This window comes from Peromyscus leucopus, chromosome 5, assembly GCF_004664715.2.
Source record: "Peromyscus leucopus breed LL Stock chromosome 5, UCI_PerLeu_2.1, whole genome shotgun sequence".
Classification (NCBI taxonomy): Eukaryota; Metazoa; Chordata; class Mammalia; order Rodentia; family Cricetidae; genus Peromyscus; species Peromyscus leucopus.
Window position 1 is genome coordinate 116,174,223 of NC_051067.1, and position 16,347 is coordinate 116,190,569.

Here is a 16,347-nt window from a genome sequence, read left to right on the forward strand (position 1 = left end):
TGTTAGTTCTTCTTTTGCAGTAAAGTCACATTTTTCTAGTCCCCTTCCCATTTCTTCTCCTTCTCTAGGGATTGAATTCTCTGGTAGTATTTTTTTCTTGCTGTGTTTTCACTTTGAGCAAGTCCTGCGAGACTTAGTAGAACCACACACTTTCCTGAAAACCTCTGCACTTTGATCCAAAGGGTTGGGCTTTAGGGGATGCCAGGTTTTGCTGAGAAGTGGGGTTCAGTTACAGAATCACAGGGAGACTGTTTGACTTATAGTTCTCTACCACTGCTACGTACCCCCATGATGCATTTGTCTGTGTGGCTGTTCATGGTGTGGCTTTGTTGACAGTGAGTTTTGTCTTGGTTATGTTTCTTCTTTTCTTCAAATTCTTGCTACGAGCAGGTCAATCCCTCTGTTTTAAGCTTTTCCTTTGCTTGGGTTAATTGCCATTTCAGAGTTTGAAATTACATAATGCTGTGGGGAACCAATCAGTCATCTGAGGGTTTTGGCTGCTGCCACCACACATCTTTCCCACTAGGAGTCATGGAGCCTCTACTGGGCTGACACTGGACAAAAAGCAATAGCCTATGGTCTCGCTAGCATCAGCAGCCAACAGAAAACCAAGTTGCTCTGATGTCTGAGAACAGTGGGAAGACCTGTATGTACTGGGTCTTCTAGTACCCTTTCAAGCATTCAGGAATTGAAGACCTCTTTGCATATGAGAACTTAGTAGGGAAATTCTGACTTGCTCAGTCTCATAGGGACACAAATACAACATACATAGAAGAGTCTAGATTTCACACCTATGCAGGGCTCATTCTGCTTCTTATAAACAAATTACTGCCCGAGGTGCCTTAAATTTAATCTAATTTCTTTGTTTGAAAAGTGTTTCTTTACATCTGTTTCAATCATTGAATGAACAACTAGGCTGCCGTGATCTCAATATTCATCCTGGTCCTAGGTCAAGCTGCTAACAGACTGCCTTCCTCTGGCTTTGCAATCTGTGTAACAAATGAGACTTTACAGAAATCTACATATAGATGCAAGTAACAATACATACATAAAATTCTCCACATAAGATGGAAATATTAAATAGATACACATATAATCTTACCTATCATATATATCCCTAGTATTTCTCAAATATTCAATATGGCCAACTGCCATGACTTGCACTGTACATTTTAAAATGTATTATTGTCATTATTAGGCAGGATCTCACTACCTGGCAGAGGAACTTGCTACATAAGCTAGGCTGACCTCAAACTCATGGCAATCCTCCTGTCTCAGCCTTTTGAATGCTAGAATTACAGAATGAGCCCCAGTGTCCTGCCTCAAAACCCTTTAATTCAGGGTATGACAGCATAGACATTCCTCTTTCTTGCACACACATCTTGAGATGGAAGGACTTGGCTTTCACCCATTTTACTTTCACGTGTCTGCATTCTACCTCTATTTCTGGACTCGCTCGAGTCTCTTCGATGCAAGATCCGGTGTCCACTCGGTATACACTCTTAACACCATTCACTGGACATGCATACTGAATCCCAACCAACGTTTTTTTTTTTTTCTTTCATGTGACAGAGATGTTGGAAGAACAGGGAAAGTTGCCAGCTTCTGCTATGGGTTCTTGGAAGAACAGGACTGACTTTTCAGTTTGTCTCATCCTGTGTCTTCAGAGACTCATCCTGATACTGGTACTCAATAGTCACTAAGGAACTGAAATCACTTTAAATGACCAATTCTTCTACCCAGGTTAAGAGAGTTTGGAGAAAGCAAATGACAGAGATTGGCAAACCTGTACCATCTCATTATGTGTTAAAATTCTAGTTTGGTCTGTCAAATGGACTTGCTAAATATGCTTCATTTATTGTTATGCCAAGGGTACCTTTCCTGCCAGACCCTACTAGGAAAAGGAAAGACAATAGAAACAAATATGAAAATTTTTGTTGACAGACATTTCTGTTACTAATGGGAACACCTGCCCCCGGGGCTCTTTCATAGGACATGAAGTTTAACCCACAAATGGCATGCAATGAAGCCTATTAGTTCAGTGGCATAGAGATACTTAAGGATCAAGGCCCCATCTATAAAAGAGAAACACAAATAAAATATCTATATAAACAAATGAATGAACTGGTTTACATATTGTAATTCTGTTTTATAATCTTTGCTTGCTAATACTGGTCACTTTTAAGAGTAGACAGAAAAAGAAATGTAGACAAGAAAATGTGCCATTCTAGAGTCACAGTTCTATGACCTCCACACCATTCTAGAGCTACAGACTAGCAAGTGCACAGTTACCATACTCAAGCCACAAACGGTTCCTTCTGCTGCAGGCATGAACTTGGTTTCACATCTGTGGCCCACGCGGTGGCACCAGAGTGATTTGCAAATATCCTGAAAGGAAGGGGAAGAAAAGGTGGGGGGTAAGACTGATAATACACAAAAAAATGCAAACAGTCAAAGCTTTGGGGTGCTGCATTTTCTTTGGGGATGGATGCGATCAGACCACCTCCTCGAAGTACAGGCAAGTCAAGTTGGTAGCAGTAGAGCAAGCTGCTGTAGTAAGGAGATAAACAGGACGTCTGTGCCACCTGCGTGTTCATGTGTATTTAGTGATGGGGTAGCACTAGTTAATGTCCAGAGCACCGACAGTTTGGACCTAAGTGGTAGGGTGTGTGTGTGTGTGTGTGTGTGTGTGTGTGTGTGTGTGTGCTCACATGTGGAAGTCAAAGAACAACTTGTGAGAGTCAGTTCTCTCCTTCCACTGCATGAGTCCTGGCAATCAATCAACGCAGGTCATCAGACTTAGAAGCGAGCACCTTTACCCTGGCCGTCTCACTGGGCCCAAGAGATCTGTTTTCTGACGACAGTGACAATAGCCTGGGTGGCAGAACAGACCAAGAGGAATAAAGCAACTCGGACTCAGCCCGTGTCCCCAGCATGTTTTAGAACCCCCAGAAGCTACAGGTTCCTCCCCCCTCCAGGTTGCCGCTCTGAAAGTTATCAAACTATCGCCTGACCTCCCTGCCTTCGAGAGGTGTTGTCAAGGATAAATGACAGGGACCATCCAGCGTGTCACACACGGTTCCTAATGTCTTCGTTATGATTGTCACCATCGTCACCACTTTTTTTTAGCCTCATGCTTTCCCAGTACTATGGCAACTTACTTCTGACATCAGGCCTATGAGGTAGTTTTAAAGGATTGGGAGACAGCCTCTCAACACACAGAACCAGGGCTGTCGTCTATACGGGCTTCCAGATCAAGGCAATCTAGAGTTGAAGGCAGTTATTGAGCAAGAGATGTGAGGAGAGTAGGTCAGACTGGAGGAGCAAGAGGTCTCCATAGCAACAGTTCAAGTCAATCCTATGGAAGGGCCCGAGGCCTCTTCCATCCATTCAGAACAAAGGTCATTTTGCTAGTGAGCTTCTGCAGTCTTAGCGTCAGTTTAAGCCATAACTCGCAAGACCAAATACCTTTCTTTCCTACAGCCAATGGAGAGCCACGACCCATGCCTACAGCAGCCATCAAAATGATCCCAGCACAGAGCGAGAAAAGGGGGAGACCTTAAAAAAATAGAAAAAGGAGTTGGGGGATGGTGGTCTAGACACCACAGCCAAAGCCAAGCCACAGGGCTGAGACAAGGCGCAGCTAGAGAAGAGCAGGCAAAACCCAAGGATTCCAGGGAGAAGTGAGACAGGCTGTACGGACATGTTATTTCCCCTGTGGTGAAGTGCAGAAGTCAAATGTAATTATAGCCGACGACATGCTTTAACGACCACAAAAACCCTCTGAGAAAACTCCCTTTCAAAGTAAACAAAAAGGGGAGCTTGCACTCTTTTGCTGGTACCTCCCCCTTTTTCCCCCTTCAGCATATCCCACTTTGTCTTATCTATAATTACCTGGACTTAAGTCATAATTTAAGAGAAAGAGAAATAACCACAGAGACCCCTAAGGTCTCACGTTGCCTGGATATGATCCCCCCACCTCAACAAGACCACATATTTAAGCAATGCTGGCTGTACTGGGTCCTGTCATTTGCTGACCCGTGTTCTCTGGTTATATTCCACAAGACATGTTCCTTCTAGTAAAATATGACATGTTGAAAATGTTAAAAAGCATTTGAAAACTCAAGTTCTAGAGAGTATATACATACTCAGGCTCTCATGGGGACTTCTAAAGCTATACCATCATGTTGACTTTACCTTCAAAATATCTCCTGAATCTAAATGCTTCCCACACCCATTGCTACCACCCTGTTCCCAGCCGCTTTGCATGTGCCTCAATGTCATACCCTTTATCACAAGCCTAGCCATTCTGTTTTGATCCATCCCTACCCAGTGAATTCTCAACAGGGCATTACCTGATACAATGGCCTGTAGCTGTATATGACTTTTTCCCTGGTCACATCTCATGCCTTCAAGTCAGATATGGTATGTGGCAATCATATTGAAAAGCAGAGGACAGTCCCATCATTATAGAAAGTTATGCTGACCAGTATTATGAGCTAGAGGGATTCTTCCATGTCAGTCAGTTCAGTCCATGTTACTTCTCTGTTCAAACCAAGTGATGCTGTCTCACTTGGCTCAGGGTAAATCCAGAGTCCTTCTTGGCCCCTTCCAAGTCAGTCACTGAATCCTTTTTATCCTTCTGATCTCATCTCTTACAGGTTAACTCTTGCTATTGTGGTTTTACTTCCTTGACTGTGATAAAACTCCTAACTTAGAGGAGGAACGCTGAACTGCAAATAACAATTCCAGGTTACAGTTCACCCTAGCATATCAGGACCTTGAAGCAGCTAGTCATATCACGTCCATGGTCAGATCATGGAAAGAATCAATGAATGGATAATTGTTTGTTTGCCCTCAAGATGGCTTTCTCCTCTCTTATACTGATTGGACCCCAACTAGGGAATGGTGCTCCCCACAGTGGGCTGTGTTTTCCTATATCAATTAACAATCAAGATAATACCCCATAGACATTCCCACAAGCCAATCAGATCTAGATAATTCCTTATTAAGACTCCCTTCCCCAGATGATTCTAGGTTGTATCAAGTTGAGAGTTAAAACTAACCACATACCTGCTTACAGCTGCTCTATCCACACTGGTGCAGCACTCTGAAAGCACCCCCAGGTTGCTCCAAACACCAGCCTTTGCACATCTTGTTCTATCTATATCTCCAGTGACCTGAATACCTAACAGTGGCTCATTTTTTTTATTGCCTTCAAGTCTGCCTAAAGTTCCCTTTGAGAACTTGTGTGTGTGTGTGTGTGTGTGTGTGTGTGTGTGTGTGTGTGTGTGTATGCATGTATGTGAGTTTGTGTTGGTATGTGTATGTCAGGGCTTCACATATGCTAGACAAATGCTCTAGCACTTAACATGCCAGCATTACTAGTTAAAATTTAATGAGCTACCGCGCAATCAACCTTCAACCTATTTATCTCAAAGTTATTTCACCAATAATCTGTTTGTTTAAAATATTCTCCATGTATCATCCTCCTTCCTAACACAGTGTCACTGCTACAAGGGCAGGGTACCAGGCACACTTTAATAAATATTTTTTATAAGTCAATATATGAATTAAAGTGTCTGACTTTATAATTAGATTACATCCTCACAAGTAGCAAGTAGTCTGCAATTCTGAAGAGGAATCTTCATCTAAAAATGTGCCACACACTAATCCTAGCACTCAGGAGGCAGAGGCAGGTAGAGCTCTGTGAGTTTGAGGTCAGTCTGGTCTACCTAGTTTTAGGAGCCCCTAGTCCATATAGTGAGACTCTATCTTAAAAAATACATGAGACTCTGACAAAATAGTCTAAAAAATATAGTGAAAAGGGGCACTGCTGGGATACACTTCCAAGGAAGAAGTCTTACCAAGCATGAAGAGGCTCTAGATTCAATCCAGTATTGAAAAGAAAAGAAAAGGAAAGGAAAGGAAAGGGAAGGGGAGGGAAGGGAAGGGAAGGGAAGGAAAGGAAAGAAAGAAACAAAAAAAGTCCTACTCCCACTGCTAAGAGTTTTTCCTCATTACTATTATTTGATTGACTCCACAACTGTTCTCTTCAATGTGCAATGAGAAAAATGAGACTCAGGGAATGTCAGATGAATACTCAAGTGCTCTCGGCAGTAAATCTCTCCTAAGCTAGAGCTGAAACACCTTGTGTTTAATCTCACTGCCCAAGCTTTTAAGTGGAAGCAGTAATTAAAAAGCAACAACCACCAGACCATGTCATTGGCATCACTTTAAGAATCAGGTTTGCTGAGGTGTAATTTGCAATAATATGCACCTATTGTAAGCATATGGTTCTCAAAGCTCTGACAAAATATATACACCATTGTAGACACCACCACAATCAAGACAGAACGTTAGTGTTACCCTCTGAAATACCCATCTTGGAGGCAATCATTCTGATATCTACCACCTTTCATGCTTTTCCTTACATTTTGGACAGTAGGGTTGTATCAAATGGACTCACGGCATTTTTCAACATGTAGTTTTTAGTTCTCCATGTTTTCACGTATAGTTATTTTTTAATGAAATAAATACATTGGTTTTTTTCTTTGTCTCATCATTGTCTAAAGATCATTCTGAAGGTTGCCTCTAGTCTTTGACTCTTGTCAACCAAGCTTTAGCTAAGAACACTACCAAATAAGTCATTTTTGTCCTAACTATCTCTATGATTTCTGTCAGACAGAACACTTGGAGAGGATTTACTGGATTCAAGGGTAAAAAATATGTGTATAAAGATATATAGTTACTTCTACATAAATAAATGGTTATCTTTCCTCTGTGTTCAAAGAGTTCATTCAAAAATATACAATCATGAATTCAATCCTTGCTGACTCAGAAGCCTGGGTCTTACTGTTTTCTTTTCTATTAGTGCTCTTTGTGTGATTTTAGATTAACTCCTATTTCCTTACTGTTGAGTTCACAGGAAACAATCAATAAGGCCATGTATTCTCCAACAGTAGCTTAATGCGACACTGGAGTCAGACAAAGAGAGACCCAGAAAAAAACAAAATTACATATGAAGAAGAATTGGGGTATGGCTGAATCTGTGGCCCAAGTGTTCTGCTAACACAGTCTCTACAGTGTTAAACTAACTGCACCTCCCCTTTGCAGATAGAGGGGAAAGCCACAGTCTCTATTGGAGGCAAGGTATCTTTAGAAGATTGTTAGAGAAATGTGGGTCCTTTAGTCAAACAGCACAAAGACAGGCCACGCTGGGAATGTAACGTGGTGTGCACGCCCAGGTGGCATCTCTTTTTGCATGCACATGTGTGTCTGATATGCATAAGTGTGTATGCATGTTTAAATGTGGAGGGGCATGTGTGTACATGTGCATTTAGAGGCCAAAGGTCAACGTTGGGCATCTTCCTCAATCCACTTACTAGTTGAGACAAGGTCTACTGGTTCTACGGCTTATCCAAAGATCCCCCGTCCTGGCTCCTGAGCTGTGGGATTACAAGCTAGCGACCATGCTCAACAACCTGGATTTTAAGTGGGTGCTGAGGCTCCAACTCTGGTTCTCAAACTTTATCCACTGAGCCATCTCTCCAGCCTGAGGTGCTCTATCACATAAATCACCCATGATCCCCCAAGGGAAAGATGAGAGGGAGGAGGAGAGCAAAATCTACTTTATGAAAACAGGAATGCCTAAAACAGTGAACAGCAGCCATTGTTACAAGGCCAATAATTAACTACACAGGATCTACTATTATGTCAGACAAATAGTTAAACAGATTTTGTACAAACTGGGGCAAGAAATATGCATAGATGGTTACAATGTGGAATCACAAGTTCTTCTTCTTCTTCTTCTTCTTCTTCTTTTTTTTTTTTTTTTTTTTTTTTGGAGATGTTTCCTAAACATTTTTTTTTTAATTTTTCTTTATTAAGAAATTTTCTAATCACAAGTTCTTAAAGATACATAAGATGGAACCTTAAATGTCCTTTGGGGGAAAGAGAGGTAACTCTCGGGCCACATCTTTAACAGTACAGAATGATTACATGTTTGTCATACAGAAGGTTATGAAGTATTCCAGAATGGGAAATCTATAGACAAGGGCTTGTACATGCAAGAAAGTAAATATTAAATATTTGAAGCTGTATAGGGTGTGATATAATTGGGATGTAGACTTTTGGGGAAAGGTAATAGAAATTGAAAGATGATGTGATATATTACGGAGCATTTATGAGAAGCTTCTAGAAGCTTTCTATTTATTCTCTCTTCTTTAAGCCCAGTGTCAAATTCTTAGAGGAAAATACACCCATATCCTAACGCCTCCTGGGAGAAATGCTCTCTGAAATGATGGGCACTAAAACATTCACTAGTATTCAAATATCTTCCCCAAAATTTCTATTTGGCTTCAAATTCTCTCAATGGGCCAATTAATGTGGATGCCTGAGCCCTGGCTATGTGACGGTAATGGGGAATACTTGGCTGAAATCAACTCTGAGGTATCTATCCCCTTTGTCCTACTCATGTTCAGTACAGGAAAGGTACCAGCATACAAACATCAATTGGCTTCTGTGCGATGCTTTAGATCTCCCAACAAACATCATCAAATTAAGTTGGTTAGGCAGGAACTATTTATTTTTAAGTGTATAGTCATTGAATGAATGTTTTTCTCATCAGTTGCTAGCGAGGTAACTCTCTTTTAGGTCTATCTAAATGGCATGGAACCCTAAGTCAGATTACTAATGCATTTTCACCAACACTGCTCTGCCCTGGCTGTGGTTTAAACCTCCAGCACCCATATGTTGGGAACTTAGTCTTCAGTGTGTCAATGTCGGCCAGTGGCATCGTTATCAAATGGGGTCTAGTGGGAAGATTCTAGGCGAGGGAAGAAGTGCCCTTGACAGGGGTCACTGTGCTGCTCTTTCCTTCTAATTGAAACACTCTCTCCCAGAGGGAGGCTCTTGGGAGTCAGGAACTACAGGAAACTCATACTTTTCTGGGAGATCCATAGGCACTTTTCCAAGGTTACACAAGCAATAACCAATTGCTGAGGGAGATTCTTCAACTATCCAAGCTGCCTCCAAGGTGCTCAGAGCGCTCTAAGGATGGGATGCAGCTTTCTCAAGTGAACACTCATGCTAGGTGTACAGTTGTGTGATACCCCTGTTTCTGAATCATTCATGTGCCTGTAAGGAAACCTAAGAAACTCATTGGTTCACTAAGATAGACTTGAGTGGCGTGGTCTCCTTGATCCATTGTTAGTGTCCTATCTGAGGGAGGGGGCAGAGGAATGTGTTTATGTCTCCCCAGGAAATTTCATACAACAAGGATTAAGGTATTTCTTTTGCCAACTCTGGTTAGTTCTCATCTGAGTAGGGACAGGATAAAACCACCCTGGGTGGGCATGACTCCACTATCTATCTTTCTGGCTTAACACTTGCAGTGTTATTTTCATTCATATATGCTCTAGCCATGGATATCATCCATATTGTGACACAGTTAGGAAAACCCTCACTAGAGCTAGTCAACATCAGTGCAACACCCATGAACCACCCCCTACACTGTTGCCTAAAGCAACCTCTTTTTTTCTATATGTAGCTTTGCTTCAGAACTTTTGTTACAGCCCTCAGACTGACCATACAAATACTGTGGGAAGGAACAGAGAGAACAGTGTTATTTGCTATGCAAGTGAAATTTGAGGCTGGGAGAAGAAGGAGAGTGGGCACAAGTAAAAAAAAAATCATCTCAGACACCTCTGCCTCTGTGAAGAAGTCCAGTTCTGGTGGCAGTGATGCTGAACATGTAAGGAAGAGGTCAAGAGGAACTCTCATTGCAGAAGGATGCTACTGGACCCAGAGAACAATCCTCACAAATTAGCTAGAAAAGAACTAGTACTTTCTCCTTATGGGTGTGGACATGTAGGTCAAGGGAGGCACAATCAGGTGTTCAAGAGTCTAGGCAAAGTTGGAATAAGACTCTAACCCCAGGTCTGCCTAATTCCCAGAGGCACAGAGTGTGCATGTGTGCATGCAAGTGTGTGTTGGTATATGAGTGTATGTTCTTCCAGAGGCCAGAGAGGCAGTCAGATTCTGTGGAGCTAGAGTTACAGGAAGTTATAAGGAGCCCAGTACAGGTTCAGGAATTGAACTTGGGTCCTCTGGAAAAGCAGGACACACTCTTAATCCCTGAGCCATCTCTCCAGCCCTGCATGCATGCTTTTAACTACCACATGTAATCCTGCCTTTCTAGGAGGAATGACAGAAAGAAACGTTAATGAAAATTGAAGGGAAAAGGCAGAAAAAGAAAATAATGACATCACAATAAAGGCCTGAAAGATAAATAAAAAATTAAAAAATGGGATTCCATTGTTCAGAAAATATTTTTTATTTTGATATTGCCATGAATTAGGTTGTAAACAATATTAGAAAAATACCAAAAGCTGGTTCAAAGGAAAAACAAGCCCACACTCAGGAGCCATCAATCAATTTCACCTTCCCCATCCATTGGCATCTTAAACCATCTCTGTTAGCCCAGACTCCCTAGCTCCCCTCCCAGACACCCAGACATCTCTGAGCAGTTCATCATTTCAGTTCTTTTCATTTAGATTTTTCAATTCCCTTCACTATGCTTTCCAGGGTCAACTAAGGCTGAGATACCATCTTTTAAAAATATGATGTGGCACCAGAAAATGATTATGGCAGGGTACTGACGCCCTGCTCACTGCCTGACACAGACCAGGCATGATCCCTGTGGAATGGGACTCATTCAGGAACTCCTTTGTATTTCTAAAGGAAACCATACTTATTACGAGCTCTGTACTTACAATGTGCACATATTCGATGATTGAGAAAGCTGGTGATCTCAGAATAAAGTGAGCAAAGGGCATGCTTAGGAGATTCTCCTCAGTGAATTGGTTTATTCCACCTAATGCCGTGGTTTAACAGGCAAATTTGCTCATTAAAAAAAGAACCTATAATACATAATATAATGCCCATGTGTCATGAAGGATATGCCCAAAGGATGAAGCTGTGGATTAGCTTTTTAGTAGTAATGCTTTTAAGTTACATTAACTTCCATAGCTCCATATTGAGCCGGTGACTGGATAGATATTATTTCTCCAGAATGGACTTCTATTTTGTAGGTGAGCTGACTTACTGAAAAGCAGTATGCGCTTAAAACTACAGAGATACCACACAAGTCACAACAGTGGCTGTTGGACTGTTAGATTAAGAGAAACTGGTATCCAACAAAGGGGAGGCAGAGGCTTAACTTCCATGTGGGTGATTTGTTTTGTTTAGATTTCATCATTTAAGAGTTCTGTGGCTTTGGGCAAGCTGGATACCTTTGCTGGGATGTAGGTGAAGGGGGGCAATAACTTTTACTTCAAAGTGTTTTTGAAGATGGAGGTCAAATACAATAAATCTTTCAGTGGAATGTCTCACGTAGGACACAGGGTCATGCAGAAGCTGCTGGGAATGATGGTGGGGGTAGGCAGGACGGCAGCATGGCTGCCAACGTGCGTTGCTGCTGGTGGTGATGGAGAAGGAGCAATTGGGGGAGGAAGGGGAAGAGATGGAAGTAGTGAGGAAAAGTGTAGCTCCCAACTTTCCTATTTCCCATGAGTCCAAGTGCCCAAGACTTCAACATTTTCCACTGGATGCTGGGAATAAACTAACTTTAAAAGTATGGGACATTTTATTTGTGTTGGGACTGCAATGTTGTCAGGAATGCATTTTTTTTTTCAACAGAGCACAAGGCCTCTCATTTCTACACATTAAGATGTTGTATTTTCTCACTGATCTTTGCTATAATCTTGCTTCCAGGAATCAATGCAAAAAGCATGCTAGGAATATTAAAGAAACTGTCAACTTTCTGGTATCAAGGAGAGTGTCTGCTGTAATAGTTTCCTTACATGATGAAAGGCACATGGTGTTTATTAATGTAATGGTGATTTTAAGCACATCACTTTAAAAGCACATGAAGATAACAAATCCATGATTAGCCTGAATGATCATTCTCAGCTTTTCTTCAAGGAATAAAGCCCGCATGTAAGAAGGGGGGAATTTTCTTCCAAGGACGCAGACAACTGGTATTTAAACCAGGCATGCATAGTCTATGGGGGATAAGCCTGGATAATTCATTGACAGGAAAATTACCACTTAATTATCATGCCAAACAAATGACATTTTAGAGATAACCCAGATGCTAACCTTTGGCCTCAGCAAACCAAATGTTTATTCTTTTGGTAGGTACACAGGCACATGGCACATCCTTAATGCAAGTTAGAAATCATGAGGAAACATACCTTCATAACCCCAAGGCTGCACAGCTTGGCTTTGGCTCCAAATTGCCACTTACACTGTGTGTCGGCATCATAAATCTGTCCTGGGAGTTTGTCCGGATATTTATACTGTCCTGTTTGCTTGGGCTCATCCACCAGACAGCCAGCCTGTGGTGTACTACATTGATAACACATCCTTATTAACAGCCCTGTTCATCTGTGACCTTTCCATTTAAAACTGTACCTCTGTGAGTGCAGTCATGCAAAGAAACATAGAATGTGCTTAGAGAAACAGGCATGTGTTTAGAGTTAAAAAGTACATTTTATTGCAAAGACTGAGCCCCATCTAAAAGTCTGGAATGCATACAGTCATAAAGGGTTTTATAGGGAGCTGGAAGTTCTGGCCATCTAACCAATGTGCATTAGGATTGGGTAGGGGACAGGAAGTGTAAATATAAGTAAAATCTCTCTTCTACAGTCTCATTCAACAACATTGGACATTTTTACTGAGAGCCTACTGTGGGGCAGGCATTAGCTTAAGACATTAAAGCACAAAATGGCTAATGTACAGAGGATATCTGTCCTCGTGGGGTTTAAATGATACCGTGCTTCTTAAAGATAGGATCAAGAAGAAATATAGATGTACTTTGTCTCAAATAAACTTTATAAACAAAGTTATATCCAAAGAATCATGAGGTTCTAGGTGTACTGTTTCAGGCCTAGAACCCTAGCACTTAGGAAGTAGAAGCAAGAGCCTCAGGAGTTCACAGTCAGTCATCTTTTGCTACATGAGATGTTCAAGGCCAGCCTAGGCATACACAGGAGGCCTTGTGCAGAAATAAAAACACCCCATAAAATGAATTTTAGAATCAGGGGCATAAGGCATAAAAGCTTCCCTGAGGGGTGCCTGAGTAAGATGTGTTGAGAACATGGTATGGGTATTTTTTTTAAAATCACCTTATCCCCATTTACTTATATAATTAAATTGTGCTGCCATTGAGAGGTTAACTAGTATGTGATATTAAACACAACTTTGGAGTCAGACATGGAGGTACTATCAACCATGCATCCATAATGACTTTATATAACTCTCATAAACCTCTTTAATGATGATGACTCCCATAAGGATTGTTATTTGGCTCAAATAAGAAGATGTAATGTACTTCCCACAGCAGAGAAGGTAATACAATGGCTGCTATAGCTACCATTACCACCCAAAGCCCCGAACTTCATGATGGAAATTCAATCCACGTGGAGTTCTCAATTTGTAGTATTTTATTACTTCCTTACAAGAAGTAGAAAAGGCAATGTCAATCCCCAAACAATGAATCTAAAATTAATATGGAAATATATGGGGCATGGCTTATGATAAATTAGCAAACATCTATCAGGTTTTTTACACTATGCTTTAGGCATCAGTCAACTACACATGTTCACATTTAATCTTCCTTGTTGGCATATCTTGATAATCCTGTGAATATTTCCAACTAATATACTGTAGCATAGGTATGAACATATCCAGAACATCAATTTGTAATGAAACTTCACTAATATCTGGTCAAAGGGAGCAATCAGAAACCAGGTGTCCATGTGAGTAACATGGACTAAAATGATATAGATACATGCATGCCACTAAACATTGGGTTCTTTTTTAAAGACTTACTATTATTTTTCACTTAAGTGTGTGTGTCTCTGTGTGCAGGTACTTGCACAGGTCAGAAAAAGATGTCAGGTCCCTAGAGCTGGAGCAATAGGTATTTGTGAGCCATCCAGCATCGGTGCCGAGAACCAAACTCAGGTCCTCAGCAAGAGTAGCAGTCACTCTTAATTGCTGAGCCATGTCTCCAGCCCTGGATTCATTTTTAAAATATAAATCAAATACTGGGCTCTCCTAAGTCCTAAAAACTGGTGGATTAGATTAAAATAATTAGTCATAGTAAAAAAGCTATACATCCAGGAGTCTTAGAAGTTAAAAAAAAAAAATAAGTTGTGAATTTTTGATCTTGGGGTCAGAAAAGATCTAAGTGTGAATCTTATGCCTACAACTTTGCAGCTATCACACTTTAAACAACACAGCTACCCCTCAGAGACTCAATTTCAGTTCTAGACTGGAGATAGAAATAGGATTGCTGAGAGGACAGGATACACATATTTAATTTTTAATACATTTAAAATTTATTTGTGTGTACCTGTGTGTACACATGTGCATGCGTGCTAGCACTCAGAGGTCACAATGTGAGTGTGCAGGTCAGAGGACAACTTGCAGAATCAGTGGTCTCTTGGGGGTCTCCAGGCTAGAGTTCAAGTAGGCATGCTTGATAGCAGGTGCCTTTACCTACTGGACTATCTTACAGCCCAGGAAGGCAACATGTGGGGGGATCTAGCACAGTAATAGGTCTTCAGTAGATTTTCAACAACCATATCATTATCATCATCAATGTAATCATAACAGGAATTTTTAGTCTTTCTCTTCATTGAGATACCGAAAGACATGCCTGTGAATTATTTGATGTTTGGTTCATTTGATTTTGTGGTACTAGAGGTTAAACCTGGTGCTTCATGTATGTTAGGCAAGTGCTCTACTGATGAGTGATATCTGTAGGCTTCCTTTTTACTCTTATTTTTCAGGCTGGCCCTGAACTTACTCTGAAGTCAAGGTAGACCATTACCTTCCAATCATTCTATCTCAGCCTCCCAAATAGTCACAATGACTAACCCATCCCACCAGGTCTGTCTTGATCATTTGTTTTCACACCTACTGAACACTGCGATGGGAGCTAGGCACAACCCCTGGGATTTTATCCATTTACCTGAGGAATTTCTTGAGATACTGTCGGCTGCAGGAAGACCATGAAAACACCCCATTGTTTCCAGTCAGTGTGGGTGACATGATGTTGCCTTCTGCCTTCCTACAGGGGTTGCCTTCACCATCATGAACCATGCCAAAGCTGAAACAGAAAGGAAAACCACCTTCTGAGAACCCATCTTCCAGGTTACCACCAGAAAAATGAGAAAAATGCACAGAGACTCAGCAGAGCTAGGTGGGAGACAAGAATCAGTGACAAGAATGAGTTACTATAAACTACTGCAAATTTTCTGCAGAAAAACTTGAAGAATGCTAAAGACATTGTTATTAGTCACAAAATCAAAGAATGGTGTATGTGCTCTATACGAAAAGGCTAGGAAATCTGGTCTTGGGGCCAAACTGGGCTGCTTGAGTTCAATCCCTAGAATGTACATGATGAAAGGAAAGAACTGACTGCTAGAAAACACACACACACACACACACACACACACACACACACACATGATAATACACAAACAAACAAATAATAAATGTTTAAAAGATTTCTTAACTAACCTACATCTTAGATAGCCAACTTTTAAAAATTCAAAATAGCTAATTTCTTTTTCTGTCACTAATCCTGGAGCTATGGCACAGTAGTTGAGAATGAGGAGGAGGTAGGTACAGACTGAAGGTAATTATAAGCCCTACATTGATATTTATTTATAAAGCTAACATGATATAAATCTTCCTTCCAGTGATGACCAGACAATTAGCTAAACTCATTAATTGAGTTGATAATTGAATACCCTTACAAAAATAAAGATCTTCACAAGGGAATGATGAAAACTCTGTTCAGAACACATGGAAGGAAAACACGACTTCACAATCTCTGGACACCATTCTTTCTAGGACATCAGAACAATTCCTTTGCAGAAGGAAGATAAGCAGTGAGGATCTCTTTTAAACACATGTGTTGGGCTGGAAAGGCAGTTAAGTGTTTAGGAACGCTTGCTGCTCTTGCAGAGGACTCAAGTGTATTCCTCAACACTCCTGTCATGAGGTGGCTCACAACTGCCTGTAACTTTCTTGCCCTCTTTCAAATTCCCTAAGGATCATGAACACTCTTCCTAGATGACCTGTCATCTCTTAGCATGCAGCGCAAACACGCCATCTCATATGGTCGTAGAAACAGGTATGGTACGCTTCTGTGATCATCTTTGGAAAAGATTCGGGAAACAAAGCTCATTTTGTGACTTTTCTTACAGAAGAGGCAAGGCAGAAAGAGATGTTTATATAAATTTATCATAAATTTAAATAGTTCTCAAT

At 41.0% G+C, this 16,347-nt stretch overlaps 1 protein-coding gene across 2 annotated transcripts in view; it reads right to left on the reverse strand.

The window, feature by feature from the left end:
* Adamts18 (ADAM metallopeptidase with thrombospondin type 1 motif 18) overlaps nt 1–16,347 on the reverse strand; it is a 145,326-nt gene that overhangs the window by 54,618 nt on the left and 74,361 nt on the right. For both annotated transcript variants that reach the window (XM_037206290.1, XM_028869781.2), the window contains exons 8-10: nt 15,044–15,181; nt 12,258–12,411; nt 2,293–2,388 (exon numbers count right to left, since the gene is read on the reverse strand). In XM_037206290.1, the coding sequence (XP_037062185.1) occupies nt 2,293–2,388; nt 12,258–12,411; nt 15,044–15,181 (388 nt within the window). The remainder of the gene's footprint in view (nt 1–2,292; nt 2,389–12,257; nt 12,412–15,043; nt 15,182–16,347) is intronic.